Genomic DNA, 22671 nt, shown 5'->3' on the forward strand with positions numbered 1-22671 from the left:
TTTCCTGCGTTCGGCGTCTACACTCGCCTGTGTGAGTACAGCCCCATTGAAAAAAGCTAAATGTGTCTATTCCTGCGCTCCCCTGCGGCTGAACACAGAAAAACGGAACGCAGGGGAGCGCAGCTTCAACCACTCGTCAGTAAGAGCCCCAACAGTGATACATTCCTTCAATTGTCACAATGTTGATTGACAGGGGTGTAACTTGGAGGAAGCAGACCCAGTGGCTGCAAGTAGACTGAGGAGTGTTAATAGCCCTATGAGCAATTTCATATATATGTGTGTGTATATATACATATAGATATATAGTGATATGGAAAGTACCCGCACTCTATCACCAACGTCCACTTCCCGGGTGCTTGTCCAAATAAATGTATATTACTGTTCAAAAGGTTTCTTCATAGTTGCAAAAATGTTTATTTCAACATCACTGTGCTTCCATATTGTGGGCCGAAACATTGGAAGCACAGTGATGTTGAAATTAGGGATGCCCCGAATCCACTTTTTTGGACTTGGCCAAACCCCCAAATCCTTTGCAAATACCAAACCGAATCCAAATCCTAATTTGCTGAATCCGAATCCTTCTGAAAAAATCAGATCCTGGCAGAATACCAAACCTAATCAGAATCCTAATTTGCCGGGCAGAAGGATTTGGCCGAATCAGAATCCTGTTGAAAAAGTGCAAATCCTGGCCAAATCCCGAACCGAATCCTGGATTCAGTGCATCCCTAGTTGAATTAAACATTTTTGCAATTATGAAAAAACTGATGTGCTGGTCCTTTTATAAAGCAATAGTAGATAGCACTCACTCCAGTCTTATTTCTTCATTTATTTAACAAATTACTACATCTACATTGACGTTTCGGTTATGGTCTAAAACCTTTTTCAAGATGGGGCATTAAAATCTTGAAAAGGTTTTAGACCATAACCGAAATGTAGATGTAGTAATTTGTTTAATAAATGAAGAAACAAGACCGGAGTGAGTGCTATCTACTATTGCTTTGAATACTTCAACCCCAGCACAGCACCTGGAAGCATTTAACTACAAACTAGTGTGTGCGAATGTTCAGGACTTGGGGTTTTCTGGATAAGGGATCTTTCTGTAATTTGGATCTTCATACCTTAAGTCTACTAGAAAATCATGTAAACATTAAACAAACCCAATAGGCTGGTTTTACCTCCAATAAGGATTAATTATTTGTTAGTTGGGATTAAATACAAGTGAATGCTTTATAATTACACATAAAAAGGAAACCCATCTTAAAAATGGGAGTTGTTTGATTAAAATGGAGCCTATGGGAGACAGCCATTCTTTAATTTAGAACTTTCTGGATAATGGATCCCAAACCTGTATTTGGGACCCTAAAATTATTCCTATGGGGCCCAGAAAATCCCTATTAAGCCGTATTATTATTGTAACTGGCAGAGCATGGACATGAGGCATCTAGTATACAAGGGTTCATCTTATACGTGGGACCAGCCCCAAAGCATTTGCCTGGGATAAGTCATTTGCAGTGTGGAGCATGCTCAGTTAAGTCTCCGTTAAATCCTTATTTGTGTGGGTATTGTGAAGTTAAAGAATAGAATTTATGAGTAATAGATGGCTAGTGATTATACGTCTGTCATCTGTTCAGAATACAAAGAGCAGAGCAATAGTCTGTACATGTACCTTGTCATTGGGGCTTGTCATTTGCTGAAGCCAAAAGGCAGTGAGACTTCCCCTTCATCAACAGAAGGCCATACCTTGGAAGTTTTTTTTGTCGATCCTAAAAGGATTAACCCCCTTTAATGTGGCATTTGTTTGGCACTTTGTGTCTAGACCTGTTGCATAATTGCCAGTATTTATATATAATTTCCAGGGATTCTTTGAAGCTGGGTGGGTGCGGCCCCCTCAGACTTGCTCAAAGGGGTTGTAGTGTGAGACACCTACTGTGCAGAATATGGCTAAAAAAACATTATTACTGTTTTAAGTCATTCCTTTCAACAGAGCAGTTTAATTTCTTGCCATGCTTTCAATGAATGTTCCTTTTCATGAAACAAAAACGTATTGGGAGAAGTAGTCCTTAGAAATTGGGGTCAAATCGCATTATTGTTCTTACAACTCATTATGGCGGCGTTTTACACGCTTTTACACATGCACTAGTTCTGGGCAGTTTTAGGCAGACTACCATTATCAGTGGGGGAGCATAGTGTATGTGACTCCAAGCTGTATTATACTGGGGGAATTAGCCACAAGCCTTCAAGAATTCAGTCCAAATATGTATAACTGTTACATTTTGGATTTTTATTTAGGGATGCACCGAATCCAGGATTCAGTTCGGGATTCGGGCAGGATTCAGCCATTTTCAGCAGGATTTGGTTTCAGCCGAATCCTACTGCCCAGCCAATCCGAATCCTAATTTGCATATGCAAATTAGGGACGGGGAGGGAAATCACGGGACTTCTTGTCAGAAAACAAGGTAGTAAAAAATTTTTTCCCCTTCCCACTCCTAATTTGCATATGCATATACAAATTAGGGTTCGGATTTGGTTTAGTATTCGGCCGAATCTTTCACAAAGGATTCGGGGGTTCAGCCGAATCCAAAATAGTGGATTCGGTGCATCCCTAATTTTTTTTTTGGTGACAATTTTACAAGATCACTAAGTGCCACTTGTAATGCAACAGCAGCTGGAGGGCTGCATATTGGGCTTCCTTGTTATAGAGTTGAGCTTTCACTCTTAATCTGCTCTCTTGTGTGGGTAACATACCTGGTTCAGACAGTAGCATCTCCCATAGAATGACTTATTCTTGCTAGATATATAGAGATGCTCTTTGTTTCTGATTGGTTCATGTGTCCTCTGGTATCAAAACAGACTTAAAAAAATTAAAGAAACTGGTATTTGCTCTCTCTGCTGTTTCTTTAAAGGAATTATGATTTTTATGGTGTCGTTTTTATTTCTAGATTATACAGTTTACACTGCAAATAATTGACTGTACAATATAAAATGTCATTCCTGAAGCAGCAAGTGTATTTAGTTGTAATATTGGTGTGTAGGTGCATCTCAGCTCATTTTGCCTGGTCATGTGATTTCAGAAAGAGCCAGCACTTTAGGAAGGAACTGCTTTCTGGCAGGCTGTTGTTTCTCCTTCTCAATGTAACTGAATGTGTCTCAGTGGGACTTGGATTTTACTATTGAGTGCTGTTCTTAGATCTACCAGGCAGCTGTTATCGAGCTGCTATCTGGTTTCCTTCCCATTGTTCTGCTGTTAGGCTGCTGGGGGTGATATCACTCCAACTTGCAGTAAAGAGTGACTGAGTTTATCAGAGCACAAGTCACATGACTGCGGGAAACTGTCAATATGTCTAGCCCCATGTCAGTTTTCAAAATTTAATATAAAAAAATTTGTTGCCGGTATTTTTTTCTGGAAAATGTGGCAACCCTAGTTGGGACACAAGTATCTGGTTATTTAGCAGCATTCCTCTAAATGTATTCACTGCCCCTATCCTATAGTTGTCCAGTTGTGAGCCTAATTCAGCAAGTCTAGTTTTCCTTTAAGTGCATTCTAGAAGAAAATCCACATTATCTCATGAACCACTTGGACAGAATTGTTTGTGGTGTTCTCCAAATATCTTCTGAAAGGAAGATAAAGTTCAATGCCGGAGTACATTATTAAAATGTTTACAGCAAGCCAAATGAAATTGCTCTGATAAACTCTGAAAGTGGAAAAAACATAAATTACTGCTTGTTGCTTTTACTGTACAAGAGATTATATTGGTATTCAGACTGATGGAAAAGGAATCATTCTTATCCCAAGCTACCAGAAGAGAACATTCTAATACTGAATAATGTATTCTTGCTTTATCATTTATTTTACACTGGTGTGTCCTATACTGTTTATTAGCATACAGGCAACAGTCTGAACAGTTCTGTAATATTATAGAAGCCTTTATATTTCAGTGGCCAAATAGTCATGGGACTTGCAAATTGTATATTCCATATCTCCCCTTGCTTTTTATCTGCTTATTTCACACTTTATTAAAACTTTGCAATAGTATTCTTCCAAAATATTCTGCATATTGGGTGATTAATTGATAGGGGACTGAGATAAGTCCTTATGTCATACAGAGGCCACTATAGAGCCCATGGGAATGCTGGAGGCCAAAGGAATTCCTTAGAAAGCTTCATGCCTGGTTCAAATGAAAGGTGTGCCACTTGTTGTCGATGCTTTGCTTGTCGTTATTCCATTTAAAGGGATACTGTCATGGGAAAAAACATTTTTTTCAAAATGAATCAGTTAATAGTGCTGCTCCATCAGAATTCTGCACTGAAATCCATTTCTCAAAAGAGCAAACAGTTTTTTTTATATTCAATTTTGAAATCTGACATGGGGCTAGACATTGTCAATTTCCCAGCTGCCCCTGGTCATGTGACTTGTGCCTGCACTTCAGGAGAGAAATGCTTTCTGGTAGGCTGCTGTTTTTCCTTCTCAATGTAACTGAATGTGTCTCAGTGGGACATGGGTTTTTACTATTGAGTGTTGTTCTTAGATCTACCAGGCAGCTGTTATCTTGTGTTAGGGAGCTGCTATCTGGTTACCTTCCCATTGTTCTGTTGTTTGGCTGCTGGGGGGAAAAGGGAGGGGGTGATATCAGTCCAACTTGCAGTACAGCAGTAAAGAGTGAGTGAAGTTTATCAGAGCACAAGCCACATGACTTGGGGCAGCTGGGAAATTGACAAAATGTCTAGCCCCATGTCAGATTTCAAAATTAAATATAAAAAAATCTGTTTGCTCTTTTGAGAAATGGATTTCAGTGCAGAATTCTGCTGGAGCAGCACTATTAACTGATTCATATTGAAAAAAAATGTTTTGCCCATGACAGTATCCCTTTAAGATCTCAATGTCTTCTTTTTCTGCAGTGTATGAAAGTATGGGGAACGGTTTTGTCAGAACGTCTGATTTCTTGAGAATATCTGCTCTGGGTATGCCTGTCATTGGCACACAGACGCAGAATTGGTTTTTGGAATATGAGGAAAGAGTCCCTGTAGCTTCTGTTGATATGAATTACTGGTGATCTTTGGTCTCATGAGCACATTAGTGTTGTCTGGTCTTGTACAGATGACTTAATGATTCCACATCAAATAGCTGGGCCCGTCTCAATTACTGTTTTCTTTCCCTGTCCGTACTGATACAGAATACAAATAACACTTATTGGAACTGGGATCTAAACAGCAGTCACGTGTAGCCTTTTCTACAAAAAACTGAACTGAATTACGGTTTGTGGCAAACTTGCAAATGTGTTTGAATGGCTACTTCTTGTAGAGACCGTTGCTTTGATCACAGCACTTCTCCCTGATAGAAACATGGAAGTCAAACATTCCTTTAAATACAATACAATACAATAGCTTCTTCTGTATTATCTGCATTTCTGCATTTTTATTATGCTCCCCTTTCCTCCCACAGCTCCCTTTTAATCAATTCCTGCAGAAGGAATTACTCCCTTTAATACAGCTATGGGATCCATTATCCGGAAACTAGGGATGCACTGAATCCACTATTTTGGATTCCGCCGAACCCCCGAATCCTTTGTGAAAAATTCAGGCGAATACCGAATCCGAATATTTGCATATGCAAATTAGGGGTGGTAAGGGGAAAACAATTATACGTCCTTGTTTTCTGACAAAAAGTCACGCGATTTCCCTCCCCTAATTTGCATATGCAAATTAGGATTTGGATTCGGTTCGGCTGAATCCGTACCCTGCTGAAAAAGGCAGAATCCCAAACCGAATCCTGGATTCGCTGCATCCCTACCAGAAACCCATTATCCAAAAAGGCTGTCTCCTATAGACTCTACTTTATCCAAATAATCCATAAAATGTTGTATTTTTTCTGCGTAATAATAAAACAGTCGCTTGTACTTGATTCCAACTAAGATATAATTAATCCTTATTGAAAGCAAAACCAGCTTTTTTGGGTTAATTTAATGTTTACCTGATTTTCTGGTAGATCCAAATTACAGAAGAATCTGTTATCCAGAAAACCCCAGTTCCTGAACATTCTGGATAACAGGTCCCATACCTGTACCAGAATGTGTTGGTTCTTTAACACCCTACAGCATAATCTCTATTCTCTCATTTAGCACAATGGCACATGGAACTGCCTTTGTGTTTTCTAGTCAGCAGGGGGGCAGCAAAATGCTCCATGTGTTATTACCTGTAGGTAATTAATTAAATCTTTACTCATTCCACTCATTTACCCTGCAGGCTCATCCCTTGCTCTTCCATCCAAATCAAATAGAGTGTGAACAGAAAACTACATGGCCAGATGAATTAGCATATGGTCCAATAACATTTGCACAGAATTTCTGTTATTTTCATGTCCTCTGATCATTTTCTACTTGGTTATATTTTAACATAATAGCAACAGTGAAAAAAAAAATGTAATTTCTTTCTTTCAACACAAGAACATGTTTAAACAGAATAGCAAAATATTTATAGCTGTTACATAGTTGATCCAGAAGAAGGTAAAAGTAACATATGTGTTGAATTTAGTTCTGATCTATAAAGGTCTTGAGGCCCAATTATAGTGTATATTGTACCTGCCAGTGCTATTTTATATCACTTGCAGAGCTGTATTGATTATAGAAGGTAATCTCCTTCTGTTTTTTTCACTGGCAGAAACTCACAATATAGAAGCTACTCCATATTTGGATAAATTGTGTAGGCAGATGATTCTCTTGCATGGTGGACTTCTGTTTATCTGTCTGCAAAAACCTTTCAAACAAATGGCAAAGGGCAAGGGCACACGGGCAGATTCAGAGAGATTTAGTCGTCTGGCGACTAATCGCCTCTTCTTCGGGGCGACAATCTCCCCGAACTGCCTTCCTCCTGCTATAATGAGAAAACGCCAGCGCAATGGGAAACTTCAGGCCGCGAAAAACGCCAGCGCAATGGGAAACTTCAGGCGACTTGTGCCGCGAGTGCATTGCCGCAGGCGATTTTTCATTTTAGCAGGTGGAAGGCAGTTCGGGGAGATTGTTGCCCTAAAGAAGAGGCGATTAGTCGACAGGCAACTAAATCTCCCCGAATCTGCCTGTGTGCCCCTGCCCAAAGAGAAGACGGTTATTTATACAGTTTCTCTAACCTAAGTAATATAATTAATGGTAAGATAAGTGTAAAAGCAAAACAATGCTCTGTTACAGCATTATAATAACAATAGACAATTAATATGAATATATATGTTTTGCATATATGTGTGTATACCACCCTTTTAAATAGTTGCTTTGTTTGCTTTGTTTTAGCTAAACATCTCATCTCTCCTGCTTTCCTAGTGAAATCACTTGCTGGCACCATTAGCCACTATTAAATTTGGAGGCACGTTTATCAAGCATCGGATTTCGAATTCATTCGAGTTTTTTTAAAATTCCCTTAAACTCCGATAAATTCAAAATTCGACTTACCAAAATGTTTTATCAAATCAATTTTTTTTTAACTCTGACGAATTTAAAAGACCCAAAAGTTTGAATCGAATTTTTTTAAAAAAACTTTACATAAAAACCACAGAAATGTGTTCAAACTTTCATAACCTGACAAATTTTGGAAAATGAACATGGTAATTAGGGGGTGTGGTCACAAACGGGCATGGTCAATTTTTCGCCTTGCTCCACACGGAAAATCTTTTTGTCCCTCTTTCTATTTCCAAAATGTTGGGAGTTATGTAACAGTATGTTATGTTTTCATTACTTTAAAAGGGTGGATCTGAATAGTAAGATGAATAATAAAAATTAGAAATAACAATAAATTTGTAGCCTTGTAGCGAGTGTTTGTTTTTAGATTGGGTCAGTGACCCCCATTTGAAAGCTGAAAAGAGTCCGAAGAAGAATAAATAAATAATTTAGGCCAATTGGAAAGTTGCTTAGAATATATTCTATAAAATACCAAACCTTAATTTAAAGGTGAACCACCCTTTTAAAGCACTTTTGTTTTTTGGTGTTACTGTTCCCAAGTGCTTGGTGTTTCAATACACAGTTTAAGGTCCCTGCCATGAAGAGCTTACAATCTAATATCTGAAGGTTTTTGTTAGCAAGGTAATTTGGTGGTCAGTGAACAGGGGACTCTTATACTGTTTATGTCCTAATTAATGAACTAATTTAAATTCATGTAAAATTTGCCTTAATGTATTACAGCTGACCTCTGTTTGTACATTGCAGATGAGCAGGTATGGGACCAAAGTATGGGTAAAGATACCATAAAGCGCAGATTTCTGCTGCAAAAGTGCCTTTATTCATATTGGTGAATAAAGGCACTTTTGCAGCAGAAATCTGCGCTTTATGGTATCTTTACCCATACTTTGGATTTAATGAACTTGTGCTTTGGATGGAAGCAGGGGCTTAGGATACCGGAAGGGTAAATATACAAGTCCACTTTGATTGTTTATTGGGTTCAGGGGCAGTAAATATCAAAAATGGGTATAAATTTCAAGTTCCATATTTCAAGAAATATACAAAAAATGCAGTTGCTTTGATTGCTTTTTATTAGGCACTTTAAGTAACTAACAACGGCAACAGCACCTTGTGACTCCTCTATAGGTTCATGATATTACAAAGCTATACATTATAAAATATATAAATAAAATCCCCAACGTTTCATTCCATTATCACGTGTTTGTTCCCGCTTAATGCATTATCTTTTTGGTATGAATATAATCCTTTATCAGTAGAAGCTATAAAGCCCTCACTTTTATTGCATTTTGCCGTAGGAGATTGCCATAATGAGACATGTCTCTGCTGCTTCGTGTAATGTTTGCAATAAATACTGACTCTGCATCCCATAAATACACAGGGTCAAAGGCAGACACAATCTCTTTTGTTGCAGGATCCTTTAACCTGTACTTTTCTTCAACCTATAGCTCTCTATAGCAGTTTCTATACAGTGACTCGCAGTTTATGCAGCATATAATGGAGGCCATGCTGTAAAAAAAAAAAAAAAAAAAAAAAACAACATAGAAAAGGTGCACATAATTAAAGGGCCCCGTTGTGATGTTTAAATGTTTGATGATCAACTATATTCAGGCAGCAATATTACATGAAATATACTATCAGATAGGATGTTCTTTCATTCAACCGATCCTTTACTTAACTTAATTTTCTAAACCGTATGGTTTGCGACTGTATAGGTTTTTTCTTTTTATTTCATTGCCCATGATTTTATTTTTTAGCTTTAACTTTTTCATGCAAAAAAATATATAGGGAATAACTGGATAAGACTAGGGGGAAGGGCACAATATTATAACGTGAATAAGGAAGAACACTGCACTGTCCTGAGCAATTGCTGCTATGAAGCAGTTTGAAGGACTGGGAACCCTAGAACTAAAACTAGATCCAGAATGAGGGGATTTATTTGGTTGTGTCAATTTGTACTAGGGATGCACCAAATCCACTATTTTGGTGAATACCAAAACGAATCCAAATCCTAATTAGCATATGCAAATAAGGATGGGAAGGGGAACATTTTCTTACTTCCTTGTTTTGTGACAAAAATCACACGATTTCCATCCCACCCCTGATTTACATATGCAAATTAGTATCAAGGTTCGGCCGGGCAGAAGGATTTCGCCGAATACAAATCCTGCTGAAAAAGTCTGAATCCTGGACGAATCCCGAACCAAATCCTGGATTTGGTGCATCCCTAATTTGTACATTTCTGTGTTGTTAATTAGAACAGGCTTAAAGGGAAGCTATCGCAAAAATTTCAATTTAATATAAGCTTCCTCATACTTATATAAGAACCTTTCTAAATACTATTAATGAAATATTCTTGAAATAATCAGCACCCGTTTCTCTTTGTTCTGTCTTTTTGTATCAGTTGGGTGTCTGATATTCATTGACAGTTAGATCCAATATATCTTATAGGGGGGCTTCCTTTCCTAGCAGATGTATTAGAGCTCACTGAAATAACGGATTCCAGTAAAAAGTTTAAAGCAAGTATATAGGAGTATTTATGGACACAAGTACCTTGGAACAACTTTTTTTAAAGCTTTTATTTTTGCATTAACAATAACACAAAGCATACAGTGGGAAGGAAATTAAAAAGGAAAAAGGGTTGGGGGAGGGGGAATTGGTGGTTGGGCCACCCGTTGGACAGTCCAGGAGACATATTATGCCAAAAGAGTTAGTCCATGTCTGTGTTGGTGTCTTGACATGAGGTCCAGGGATCCCAAATTTTAGCAAATTTTTCTGGGCAGCCTCTACTCAGGTAGGTCAGCCTGTACATAGGAAGAGCATCATTAACCAATTTCTTCCACAACCTTGGAACAACTTATTCTAATCGTACTTGCAGTTGGTCCATTGTGTCCCTGACGGGCAACAGGTTACAGTATAAATGTGAAAAGTATAATGTTTCTTTGAGGTATCTGTCTTAAAAATAGATTTTCCTTGGCCCCTGTAACTCATAGGTATACCATGATCACCTAGGGTATCCGAGGGAATTATCTGACATATTTTTTTCCAGCCTAGTGCTACATCTTAGCGTCAACTCACAACCCGAATATTCGTTTGCATGTACCTTCTTCTCTATGGATATTTAATGGAAATCAGAGGTGTTTCAATGCATATGATTGGATTCAATTTGTTGTGAAATGCAACAGGATTTTCAAAATTCGATCTTTATATAGTACATAGTAAGTCTGCATTTCTGCTATAATGGATCTGGTTTTTCAGTTATTGATACAATGTTTGAATCACTTTGAATAATCACATAGATAAATTTAAGGGTATATTTCCATTACAAATTGAACAGATTTTTCATGGTGGAACAAAATATTTAGATCATTGTGGCAGGGATGTGTGTCTTGGCAGCATGTTACCAGCGTATTATAATTAGGGTGTAACGATGCTTTTGGGCATGTGGAAATTGCAAAAGCTGCCCTGACATGTATCTTTAAAAAATGTGTTTAAATTTATGGGTATGAATGGTAAGTAGGAAGGAGAAAATGGTGATTTATCTTGGGTTCTTCTGCGTCTGTGGGAGAGAGAATGGCTTTTACCTGCCGGTACAAATCATGGCATGCCTGTCATTAGGGTGTAGGAATATTTCATATGGGAGCTGACGGCTGTTGTACTGAGGGTTAAATGAAGCAGTGAATAATGAAAGAGTAGGCTAGAAAGCATGAAAGATATATATCTTTTAAGGATTTTTTTGTTTTCTGCACCCACCTTACTTGTCTATTTAATGCTAGACATGTCATAATGTATAGCAAAAACTTACAGGAAAACAAACTTAGATCTCTGAATGTTGTATATCTTTTCTAAGCAAATTCTGTTTTTGAGTATGAGTTAATTTTATACTGATCCAGTTAACACTTGGGGTTATTTTGTACTGTATTGGGCTGCAAGGAGTTGCAGTCCGCCTGAAGCTATTTAGTACTGCAAGGAGTTGTAGGGTTGCAGGTTCGGTGCTCCATGGGTTTTTCATTCTCTGAAAGGTTAATGTCACAATAACAGAAATTTTCCCCAAGATATAACCAATATCTACGTAATGGGGCTAGGCAGATACAAATGATTCATGACAACCCAAATAGCTCTGTTTTCTATTAAAGGAGAAGGAAATGCTAAAATTGAGTAAACTTTATCAGAAAGGTCTATATAAATACACCAGTAAACCCTCAGTAATGCTGCTCTGAGTCCTCTGTCAAAAGAAACAGCACATTTCTTTCCTTCTATTGTGTACTCATGGGCTTCTGTATCAGACTAACTGTTTTCAGCTTAAACCTCCAGGGCCAGGGCTTGAGCATGCTCAGTTTGTTCCTCTCTCCCTTCCTGCTGTAATCTGAGCCCAGAGCTATGAGTTAGAAGGGAGATACTCAGGCAGGAAGTGATGTCACTTTTAGCTAATATGGCAGCTGTATCCTAAACAAACAGAGAAGCTTCTAGAGCTGTTTACTCAGCTATGGTAAAGCATTCCACAAAATAAATATAGTCTTATAACTTGCACTATTGTGGCTAATCTAATGGCAATGAACTGCTTTGGTAACTTTGCTTCTCCTTTAAAGCAAACATTTCTTTCAGAGAGTTCAAGAAGAACTGGCATGCTGTAATCTGTGCCTACATGCTAAGAGTGTGATTGAGTGGCAATTAAAGGAGAATATTACAATTTTAATTTAGTTTATTTCCCGTATTGTACATTGGCTCCCTCAATCAGAACAAGTACAGAGTCAGCTGCCAACAAGGAATATAATTTTGCTGGTGCTTCAATTTGGTTAACCAGAGTAACATGCATTTGGACCAGTTCATTCATAAATTTTAAAATATCCAGAGCAAAATCTTTTTATATTTAAAAGTGACTAGCACTTTATAAACTAGAGAGCTACAGTCCAAGGCTGATGTGACATCTAGTTATATACAACTTGCTGCTGTGAGTAAGAATTTTTTTTAAGTGATTTGAAGATCAGGGATGATGTGTGAATAGAAAATGACAAACTGGGGAAACAAGGCAATCCTTTTCGGAAAGGAATAGAATGTTTCTTTTCTCAGTCTGTCAGTCATTTAAGCAGTTACAACTTGTCCTGGACAAATAGTAGTTAAACAGGAAAAGTATGTATTTCATTCATGAACCACAGTAAAACCGGTATGTGTGCGTGTATAGAGATATATATATATATATATATATATATATATATATATATATATATATATATATATATATATATATATATATATATATATATATATATATATATATATATATATATATATATATATATATATATATATATATATATATATATGTATGTGTATAATTTTTTTTTTACATGAAACAGGAAAACTTCTCCATTCCAGAAGCTGGGATCACTCTCAAGGGCCATTGTCACAGAGCGATTCTCTGATTGTCACTGGGGCAAATTCACTAAAGGGCGAATTTTCGCCAGCGACCGATTCGCCACACTCTGCACGGTTTCGCCAGGCGCAAATTTGTTACCACTACTCCAATTCACTAAAATGCAAAGTTGCGTCTCAACAGCCGAAAGCTGGCGAATTTCCACTAACGTGACTTCGGCTGGGCGAGCATAGCACATTTTCTTTAGCGTTTATTTCTACCTTATGAAACTTCACTAGTACTCTTGCACCTAGGTGAATTTGAATAGGATGGGTACCTAAAAGTCATATGGAAATCTTCAATAGTAATGTTGGTGCTAATGCTTGAAGTGGCCACTAAAACACATGTCCAACGAGCCCTAATAAAGACAGAAGAGATCCTCCTGTGCAGGGCTGGATTTACATAGTGGGCGCCCCTAGGCCCACTGCCGTTTGTCGTCCCTGTCCCCTCCCCTTTATTGTTGCATATTTTCATCATCTGGACCAGAGCAATGGGGATTGGTGCATGGGCGCAATCTAAAAAAATTATTGTATCTCCATCGGATCACTTGTGATTTTGAACCAATGTGGGTGTGGTTTGGCAGCATGCCACCCCCTAAAATCCTGGTGCCCTAGGCCCAGGCCTAGGTGGCCTTTCCACAAATCCAAGCCTGTTCCTGTGGATGGGATTTCTGGCGAACTGTTGCAAGTGACGGCCACTTCGCCTTTAGTGAATGTGCCCCACTGTGTAGTGTAGGACCAGCTTTAGGTCAAGTGTTTTGCCCATACATGGAGAATGGCTTTTGGACTTGAATGTCGACAGGAATCTTATTACTGTATACGGAATGTGGCCCCCAACCTTTCATGTCATGATGCAAGTAATCTCTCTACATTTCTAAATCCAAAGGAAGGTTGCAGGCACATCCTAATCTGGATACCATTTCTGCCCAAACGTGGTGCTATTGTTGGTTCCAGTGTCCAAATCCGTGCAATTTGTATATATTGCCCTTAATTGTTTAGAATGAGCTGAATATGCCACAAAAAATGTACAGAATTGACTCTGAATTCTGTTTTGCATAAATTTGAGCAAGATTTGCAGAGTTGCATTATCTGTGGGCAAAACGTTGATATTGGTTAATGTAAAAGTGCTTGATATTTTTTGGAATTGTTTTCGTGTGCACACATGCCTCTGTCGGGACTTTGTATTCTGATCTAAACCTATTTACACTTGTATCCACCCATATGTATATTTACATGTAAATTTAGATTTTCTGATTATTTATGTGTACATGCTTTATTTATAAAGGGTGTAGCCGCATGTTTTGCAGTAACGACCGTGCATGTTAATGACCTTATTTTTTCTTTAATGCCGCCCAGCCTGACACTAACGCGGTCTCTCCGAAAACAATCTGTAACCAGACAAGTTTCAGGATGCGGAATCTTTCAGTCCCCTCGTGCCACTCCCTATGTTTAGCGAGATGTTTGAATACTCAAAACTTGTCTTTCTGGTTTTTAGAGTGGCTGATGCAATGTTATCTTGGCCGCAGGCATACGGTGAGCGTACAGGGTCAGTCTCTAGTAGAAACCATGTAGAAAATGATCGGTATGCCTTTTTTTATACCATACCTGAGAGATTAAACATTGCGCTCATGTTATTTCTTTCCTTTTTTTAATGGATATTCCCATCATTTAATTACCCTTGCTAAGAGAACAAGATTAGCTGTGCAGGTCCCCTTATAAAGGAGAACCTTCTCAAAGAGACATGAGCAGCCGTATAGTAACTAAGCCAAGACTCAACACTCCCCTCTGGCACAATATAAATAAATGATTAATCATGATCCCATAGATTTTTATGTCTCCTAGAGGACATCATCACACATAATCAATGTTTCTTATTAACAGATTTTCTTTTAGAATAGAATCCAGACAAGCAATGTATTGCTACTTCGTATTTAGTGGTAGAGGCTGTGGCATGGAGCTAAATGGAGACTTCAGTGATGATATCACAGGGTTATAATATACCAATATACCTCCTAAGGCTATAGGCACACAGGCTGAAGGCTTCATATTTGTGCCGGTTGAGAGAAGCAGATCTGGTCAGTGTCCCTGCTTGATTGATTTCAATCGGATCAGCCTGTGTGTGATCACACACAGGCTGAGGTAAGCCCAAATAATGCAGGCTTCAGCTTTGCCAGCTGAATGCTCGGGACCTGGGGTTTTCCAGATAACTGATCTTTCCATAATTTGGATCTTCATTCCTTAAGTCTACTAGAAAATCATATAAACATTAAATAAACCCAATAGGAGGGTTTTGCCTCCAATAAGGATTCATTTTATCTTAGTTGGGATCAAGTACAAGTTACTGTTTTATTATTACACAGAAAAAGGAAATCAATTTTGAAGCTTTTAATTATTTGGATAAAGTGGAGTCTCTCGGAGATGGTATTTCCGTTATTTGGATCTTCATACCTTAAGTCTGCTAGAAAATCATATAAACATTAAATAAAGTCAATAGGCTGGTTTTGCCTCCAATAAGGATTCATTATATCTTCGTTTGAAACAAGTACAAGGTAATGTTTTATTATTACACAGAAAAAAAATTGGATTCATTTGGATAAAATGGAGTCTATGGGAGACAATGGATCCTATACCTGTATAAACAACCCTACCCAGTATTGAACTTTGCTGATGTGTATGTATTATCTAGCGTGGGAGCAGCAATGTCATAAATGCAACTGCCATGTTCGCTGATGTCATTCATTGGCCTTGTGTATGCAATTATAATTGCTTGTAGAAAAACCAGTTGTTATAAAGTGACAAGATAGAGCTTACGGGAGTTGGTACATCCATTGAGCAACTTGCACAATATGACTCTGGTTATCTGGTTCAGCTTGCTTTCATTTACAAATAAAAAAAAACAAAAACAAATACAAAAAGTATTGTAGAAGTGATGCCTATATTGGCTATTGGATATAGGTATCACTTTTACAATACTTTTTATGTTTGTTTGTTTTTTTATTCGTTATTTTTGCTACTGGCTAACACGGTACCACAGTTTTTGTTTTGTGCTTTCATTTACAGAAACTGTATTCTGTATAACTCTTTAGGAGGTTAAAGGGATACTGTCATGGGAAAAAACATTTTTTTCAAAATGAATCAGTTAATAGTGCTGCTCTATCAGAATTCTGCACTGAAATCCATTTCTCAAAAGAGCAAACAGTTTTTTTTATATTCAATTTTGAAATCTGACATGGGGCTAGACATTTTGTCAATTTCCCAGCTGCCCCTGGTCATGTGACTTGTGCCTGCACTTCAGGAGAGAAATGCTTTCTGGTAGGCTGCTGTTTTTCCTTCTCAATGTAACTGAATGTGTCTCAGTGGGACATGGGTTTTTACTATTGAGTGTTGTTCTTAGATCTACCAGGCAGCTGTTATCTTGTGTTCGTGAGCTGCTATCTGGTTACCTTCCCATTGTTCTTTTGTTTGGCTGCTGGGGGAAAAGGGAGGGTGGTGATATCACTCTAACTTGCAGTACAGCAGTAAAGAGTGAGTGAAGTTTATCAGAGCACAAGTCACATGACTTGGGGCAGCTGGGAAATTGACAAAATGTCTAGCCCCATGTCAGATTTCAAAATGAAATATAAAAAAATCTGTTTGCTCTTTTGAGAAATGGATTTCAGTGCAGAATTCTGCTGGAGCAGCACTATTAACTGATTCATATTGAAAAAAAATGTTTTGCCCATGACAGTATCCCTTTAAGTAGGCATGGTCAAGTAAACAAGTCCTCATTCTCGTGTTCACGACTAGTTTATTTCATGCAATGTGGATATTAATTAAAATGGTTATGTACGCATGCAGAAATTGGAGTATAGAAGCAAAATTCTTTAAATTCCAACTCTAAATTTGCTAGTTCCAGGAACTATAGCTGGACAACTTTCCAGTACTTATCAAATGTACCCAATCAATTTGCCAGGCAAATCTATACATCAAACCTAGTATTCCCTTTTTAATCATAACACAAATGATACGATTATATGACCATTGTCCTATAATTCTGTACTGCCTCTTCTAAGCATTATCATTTTTTTGTTTTATTCACCTTCACTGTCTTTCATCCCCTTTCCTCATACTTTAATAACTAACTCATACTTCAAATATGCAGTGTGGCCTTATTGATGTATGATTGATTTATAAAAACAGTTATAAAAAAAAAAGCAAAAACCCTTAAGGGCAGAGACGCTCAGATTCAGAGCGTTTCGTTTTCCGCAGTCACCTGAAGTTTCCTTGTGAGGCAACTTTGGGTGACTTTGGAAAACGAAGCGCTCACAATGCCATCTCGCCGGCGCTTTACATGCTGGCGGGGAGGCAGTTTGGGGAGATTAGTCACCCTGAAGAAGAGGAGATTTGTCGCCAGGTGACTAATCTCCCCGAATCTGAGAGTGTGTCTCTGCCCTAAAAAGTTACTTATTTTTATAGATGCACCGAATCCAGGATTCGGTTCGGGATTTGGCCTTTTTCAGCAGGATTCGGCCGTATCCTTCTGCCCGGCTGAACCGAATCAGAACCCTAATTTGCAACTGAAGTCCTCTAGTTGGTTAACCCAAGGAGGAATTAGCTGTGTGTGCCAGTCCAGGTTTGCAAAGTCAAAACAATACCCTCAATCCTACAGTACATTATGCTTCTGATGAATGTAGTGTTTTGTTCTGTTTAGAGCATTGCTTTTAAATATTTGTTTAAAGTATGGCTTCAAAAATCTACAAATCGAGGTCAGTAGAACGAAACTGCTATGTGTGATTTTCACACACGCGCATTGACATTTTCAGATGGCAGTCACATAAAAATTGCCCATTGGAGCGGTTTGATATGATTGCCATTGACACAACTATCTTTGTATTTTGAGACTGTATTTTGAATGAGAATTATACAGTAACAAAACAGCGTAAACTGATGTGTGTGTGCCTTTATCCTAAGTAAAGTAAAGGGCAAATGATCTGAACAAGTAATTTATAAAAAAGTCATCCAGTGTTAGACATGGTAAGAAGCAAGGGTTAACTTACGAAAGCTAATGAGGGTCCAGTTGCTCAAGCCCCAGACCTTCAGCTCGGGGGGGGGACAGACAATATGCTTTGTATGTAGTAGTTGGTTGGCACAAACCGGACCACACTCCAAAATTTTATACGTAAAAAAAAAAAAGTTTATTTAGTAGAAAAACATCTCAAGAAAAGCATTTTGCATTTGTAATTTTATGTATTATTATGGATAGTCTGACTTAATCTGTAACAACCATTTGGATTGGCTGTCCTAAGCATGTTCCTGATTGGTCCCCTATTAGTTAACAATTCTTTGGATTGACTGTTCAAACATGTTTCTGATTGGTCTTCTATTCAAATATGACTGTACATTCAAATGGTTGTTAGCCTATGACTGAGTGCCCACAAGGCACAAAATGCATAAGGCTTTTTTTTTTTTTTTAGATGTTTGTCTACTAAATAAAAATTTTTAACTGCATCAAATTTTGGAGTGCCGTCCAGTTTGTGCCAGCCTACTACTACTACATACAAAGCAAATGATCTGAACGGTACATAAACAAAACTCTTTCTGCTTAATTGCAAGAATGCAGTCAGGAAGAATTGTTTTGAAATGCATGTTTACATTCCTACACGGCAGCAGAGATAATATCTGGTAAGATATGCAATTGTTCTAGAAAGGCATCAGCATTGAAGCTATTTCACAGCACTATGTGGTTCACTTTTTTTTATTTAAACATTGAAACCCCAAAAAAAGAAGAACTTGAGCTCTACGTGTGTTCTGTATCTGCTTAGATCGGTTTTCCTTGTTTTCTGTCCCTTTTTATTGTACCATGTTTCTTCCCACCATTGAAAGATATACTGATGTTTGGATGCTTATTGACAAACATTTTAAGAGTGCCAGTAACTTGCCCTTTTATATAGTGTACTGGAGCAGGCACAATATGGTTGTATATGTATTTGGACATTTAGGTTCATTCAATAACTGTATTGAACTGAACTGTGTCCATTTCGTTGCAAATAATTTTTTATTATAGTAATCATTTCACCATTTCAATATGATTGCAGTCATAGTCCTCAAAAGGTTATTCCCCATTTTCCGTGAAGAGTTGAGTAGTAAATGACATCCCTCAGCATGGTGATACATAGCCCCATGTATGCAGTGGATGCACAACAATTGTCTGTTTTCTTTGTACTTATTCAGTTTACACATTTGTATAATGGATCATTTCAGGTAACCTTATAATTAAGTCAAATTGTGCTGGTTTTGTTCCTAGTATCTTTGTGCTTTGCTTTTCAGATGAACGAGAAGCTGTGCAGAAGAAGACATTTACCAAATGGGTCAACTCTCACCTGGCCAGGGTCACCTGTAGAATTTCTGATCTCTACAATGACTTAAGAGATGGACGGATGTTAATTCGATTGTTAGAAGTGCTGTCTGGAGAGCAACTGGTGAGTGATGCAAAAATGGCTGGCTGGCCTGGTATCATATAATATGGTTGGTAATCGCATGATACTTGAACTTCTAATTAGTGCTGGCTTTTTTGAATCTGTACTAAATTTATTTCAATTTAACTTGCAGCCAAAACCCACAAAAGGTCGCATGCGAATCCACTGCTTGGAAAATGTAGACAAAGCCCTGCAATTTTTAAAAGAACAGAAGGTCCATTTGGAGAATATGGGATCACATGACATTGTGGATGGAAACCATCGATTGATCCTGGGATTAATATGGACTATTATTTTGAGGTTTCAGGTACATAACTATACTTCAGACATTCTTTCCTTTGGAAACTATGCTACAAAGGAGTTATTGTTTTTCACAAAACTTTTCTAGACTTCAGTGGAACATGAGATAGTAATGATGTTTTTAGCCTAAGAATAATAAACTGGTCTAGCTTATTTTCGCTTTAAAACCATTGTTTTCAGCAGTTTTCAGAATCTGCTGACACAGCCGTAGAAAGCTATGAAACAAGACTCAACAGATCTACTCCATTAAACAAGACGCAACTCTAAATTTAGTTTAATGATCGCTTTTAAACTTAAAAATATGCAGGAATCCTGTAACATATAAAGTAAGCCAAGTTACGTATACAGATGTATTGTGAGAAAACATCCAGCATTGTTTCTTATTCACTGCAATGATAGTAGCTGACATTTGCATAATATGCAGTTTTGGGTCAGGCAACTGGTTGCTATGGTCATGCCTTTTTTTACGGGGCAGTTGTTGAGTGGGACAAGGGAATTGCTGTTACAATAAATGGGAAGCCGTTTTGGACATTTAAGGCAGGTTCAGTGTGCTATGATGTATATGTTTATAAAAGTATAAGTGTAAAATAATATCTGCAAAAATGTCCTTAGTCTGTCAGTGATCAGAAATAACCCAAAGAAAGGTTTGCTTCAACTGGTGTCTTTTTCAGCTTCACTATTGGGGGGGGGGGTGCAGGTGGAAGAGAACCCAGTGCCCCCATATGCCCTTTGTTACTTTAAACCTGAACAGCCTCAGGGATCTCTTTCTTAAACCATCTTTTGGTGAACCAGCTGTCTGGCCTTGTTTGCTTCATAGAAGTATGTCAGTGATGTTTGACTGGGAAGGTTGGGAAAGTTCTTTTTGTCCTACTGGTTAGTTAGAACTTATTCCACTGTGGCAATCTTTCCAGATCCAAGATATAAGTGTAGAGACAGAAGACAATAAAGAAAAGAAGTCTGCTAAAGATGCCTTACTGCTTTGGTGCCAGATGAAGACTGCTGGGTAAGATTTGAAAACTTTACATTTATTGCTTGGAGATAAATTTGATGCATTGCCTGCTGTTTCCATTGTGTTAATAATGTACGTAGCTTATGAAGAGAATAGCATAAATGTGTTTATACATAAATGTGTTTATACATTGTATTGTAAAAAATTGTGTTCAAGCATGTTGTGTCTTTTTGCCAATAAAGGGGTTGCATGTAAATTATTTATTGATCATTCCAGTGGTATTTAATCATTCTGAAATGCTTACTGGCCGTGAACTGAGCTCTGCTCATTAGTATGCAACTGAGAATCCCATACTTCAGTTTGAGTATTATTTTAATGGGCCTTTAAAAAAAAAAAAACACACACTAAATTATTTATTTTACTTCAAAGGTATCCAAATGTAAATGTTCACAACTTTACCACCAGCTGGCGAGATGGACTTGCGTTTAATGCCATTGTACACAAGCACAGGTTGGTGTCCATGGGATAAAGGTGTTTTGCATATATTTACAGGCATGAAAACCTGAAACTGTTTTAAAATGTCCAGGTCAAGGGAAACGTGTCAGGTGGTGACTGTTTAATGGAGAGGATACATTTAATTAGTCTGAGATAACCACTTCAGTAATTGGCAATATATCTTATGAATATGTTTTGTTTTTATACCCCAGACCAGATATAATCGACTTTGACACGCTAAAGAAGTCTAATGCACACCACAACCTCCAGAATGCCTTCAATACAGCTGAAAGAGAGTTAGGCCTTACTAAACTTCTGGATCCTGAAGGTATTGGCTTATAGGATATGAATATTTCTTAGCAATGATTGATCAATGTAAATTTTATATAATGTTCAGCACTTTTGGATTTCCATATATATTAGCCCATGGTCACGAAAATTACTTCCTTTCCACACTTGTAAGCAGAGGTGGAAAATAGCTTGATTTATTCAGGAAGGTACTCTTCATGCTTCTTTTCCCTGCTCTAATCTGCTCCACAGCTGAGGGAGCTTGTTTTGTACATGCAGCACCCTAAGGAGCTGCACAATCACAATTCCTTTAAGGTACATTGACATAAGAAGGAAAACACTTTGTGCCTGAATATGTGAAATGTTTAGTCAAGACTCTCATATGCGATTAGTTTCTGTTTCATGATGGCCATGATTGGTACAATATTTGTAATCAAGGAAGGGGCCTATGGTTTACTCTGCCCAAGTTAAATGGAAACAGCAGGCTCATTACTACCAGGCAGATGGAATGTTCCTAGACAAAATAATACATAAAAAAAAACATAATTGCTAAAAACAAAATTCAGACTTGATGCAACCTCTTCTACCCCAAACCCATGTATCAGGTTGTATTTTATAATAAAATAAAGAATACTTGAGTGAGCTATTTGCTGATATTTAAGTAAATATGATCTGCAGCGCCTTATCTGTATACATCTATCCAGCTGGGCCACTTGTCTAGTGCATGAAAGAAAAAGAATACAGAAGCAGCACATTTACATTTATCCCCAGAGATTTGACAACACATTCCCCTTCCAAGGCAAACATTGATTAATAAGTGTTCAGTAAATGTTGAAAAGATATGCACTGTGTTAGAAGGTAATTGCTAGCCCAGAAACCTTTTTCTTTGACATATATCATTATCTTTTCAGATGTCAATGTGGATCAACCTGATGAGAAATCCATCATTACCTATGTGGCCACATTTTATCACTATTTCTCCAAAATGAAAGCCCTAGCTGTGGAAGGAAAGCGTATTGGAAAGGTAGACATCATAAATAAAATGACTGGGTTACATAAATCATGCCCTGAATACTAATCTAAGCGAAGAGAGAGGTAAGGGCACTATCATGTAGTCGCAATGGTATTGGTAGGCATCCAACAGGCCTCCCCCTGAGTAAATAAAAAGGAAGATGGCAGCAGCAAAGTTCTCCATTGTAAAATATAATCTTTCATTTCTAAAAGGAAAAACACTTTTTTAGAAAAAACTGAGCTTGGAGAGTTCTACAGCATGAGGGGCATGTACAGTGTACAGAACCTCAATTGCAGATACCAGCTTTGCTTTGTCTTCACCCAT

General features: G+C 37.8%; 1 protein-coding gene across 3 annotated transcripts in view; it reads left to right on the plus strand.

Moving 5' to 3' along the window:
- The window catches only part of LOC108715130 (spectrin beta chain, non-erythrocytic 1), an 83205-nt gene that overhangs the window by 28880 nt on the left and 31654 nt on the right, over window positions 1-22671 (plus strand). For all 3 annotated transcript variants that reach the window (XM_018259973.2, XM_018259972.2, XM_018259971.2), the window contains 6 exons: window positions 19155-19306; window positions 19437-19610; window positions 20515-20606; window positions 20982-21062; window positions 21260-21375; window positions 22247-22359. In XM_018259973.2, the coding sequence (XP_018115462.1) occupies window positions 19155-19306; window positions 19437-19610; window positions 20515-20606; window positions 20982-21062; window positions 21260-21375; window positions 22247-22359 (728 nt within the window). The remainder of the gene's footprint in view (window positions 1-19154; window positions 19307-19436; window positions 19611-20514; window positions 20607-20981; window positions 21063-21259; window positions 21376-22246; window positions 22360-22671) is intronic.

This window comes from Xenopus laevis, chromosome 4S (assembly GCF_017654675.1).
Source record: "Xenopus laevis strain J_2021 chromosome 4S, Xenopus_laevis_v10.1, whole genome shotgun sequence".
Taxonomy (NCBI): Eukaryota; Metazoa; Chordata; class Amphibia; order Anura; family Pipidae; genus Xenopus; species Xenopus laevis.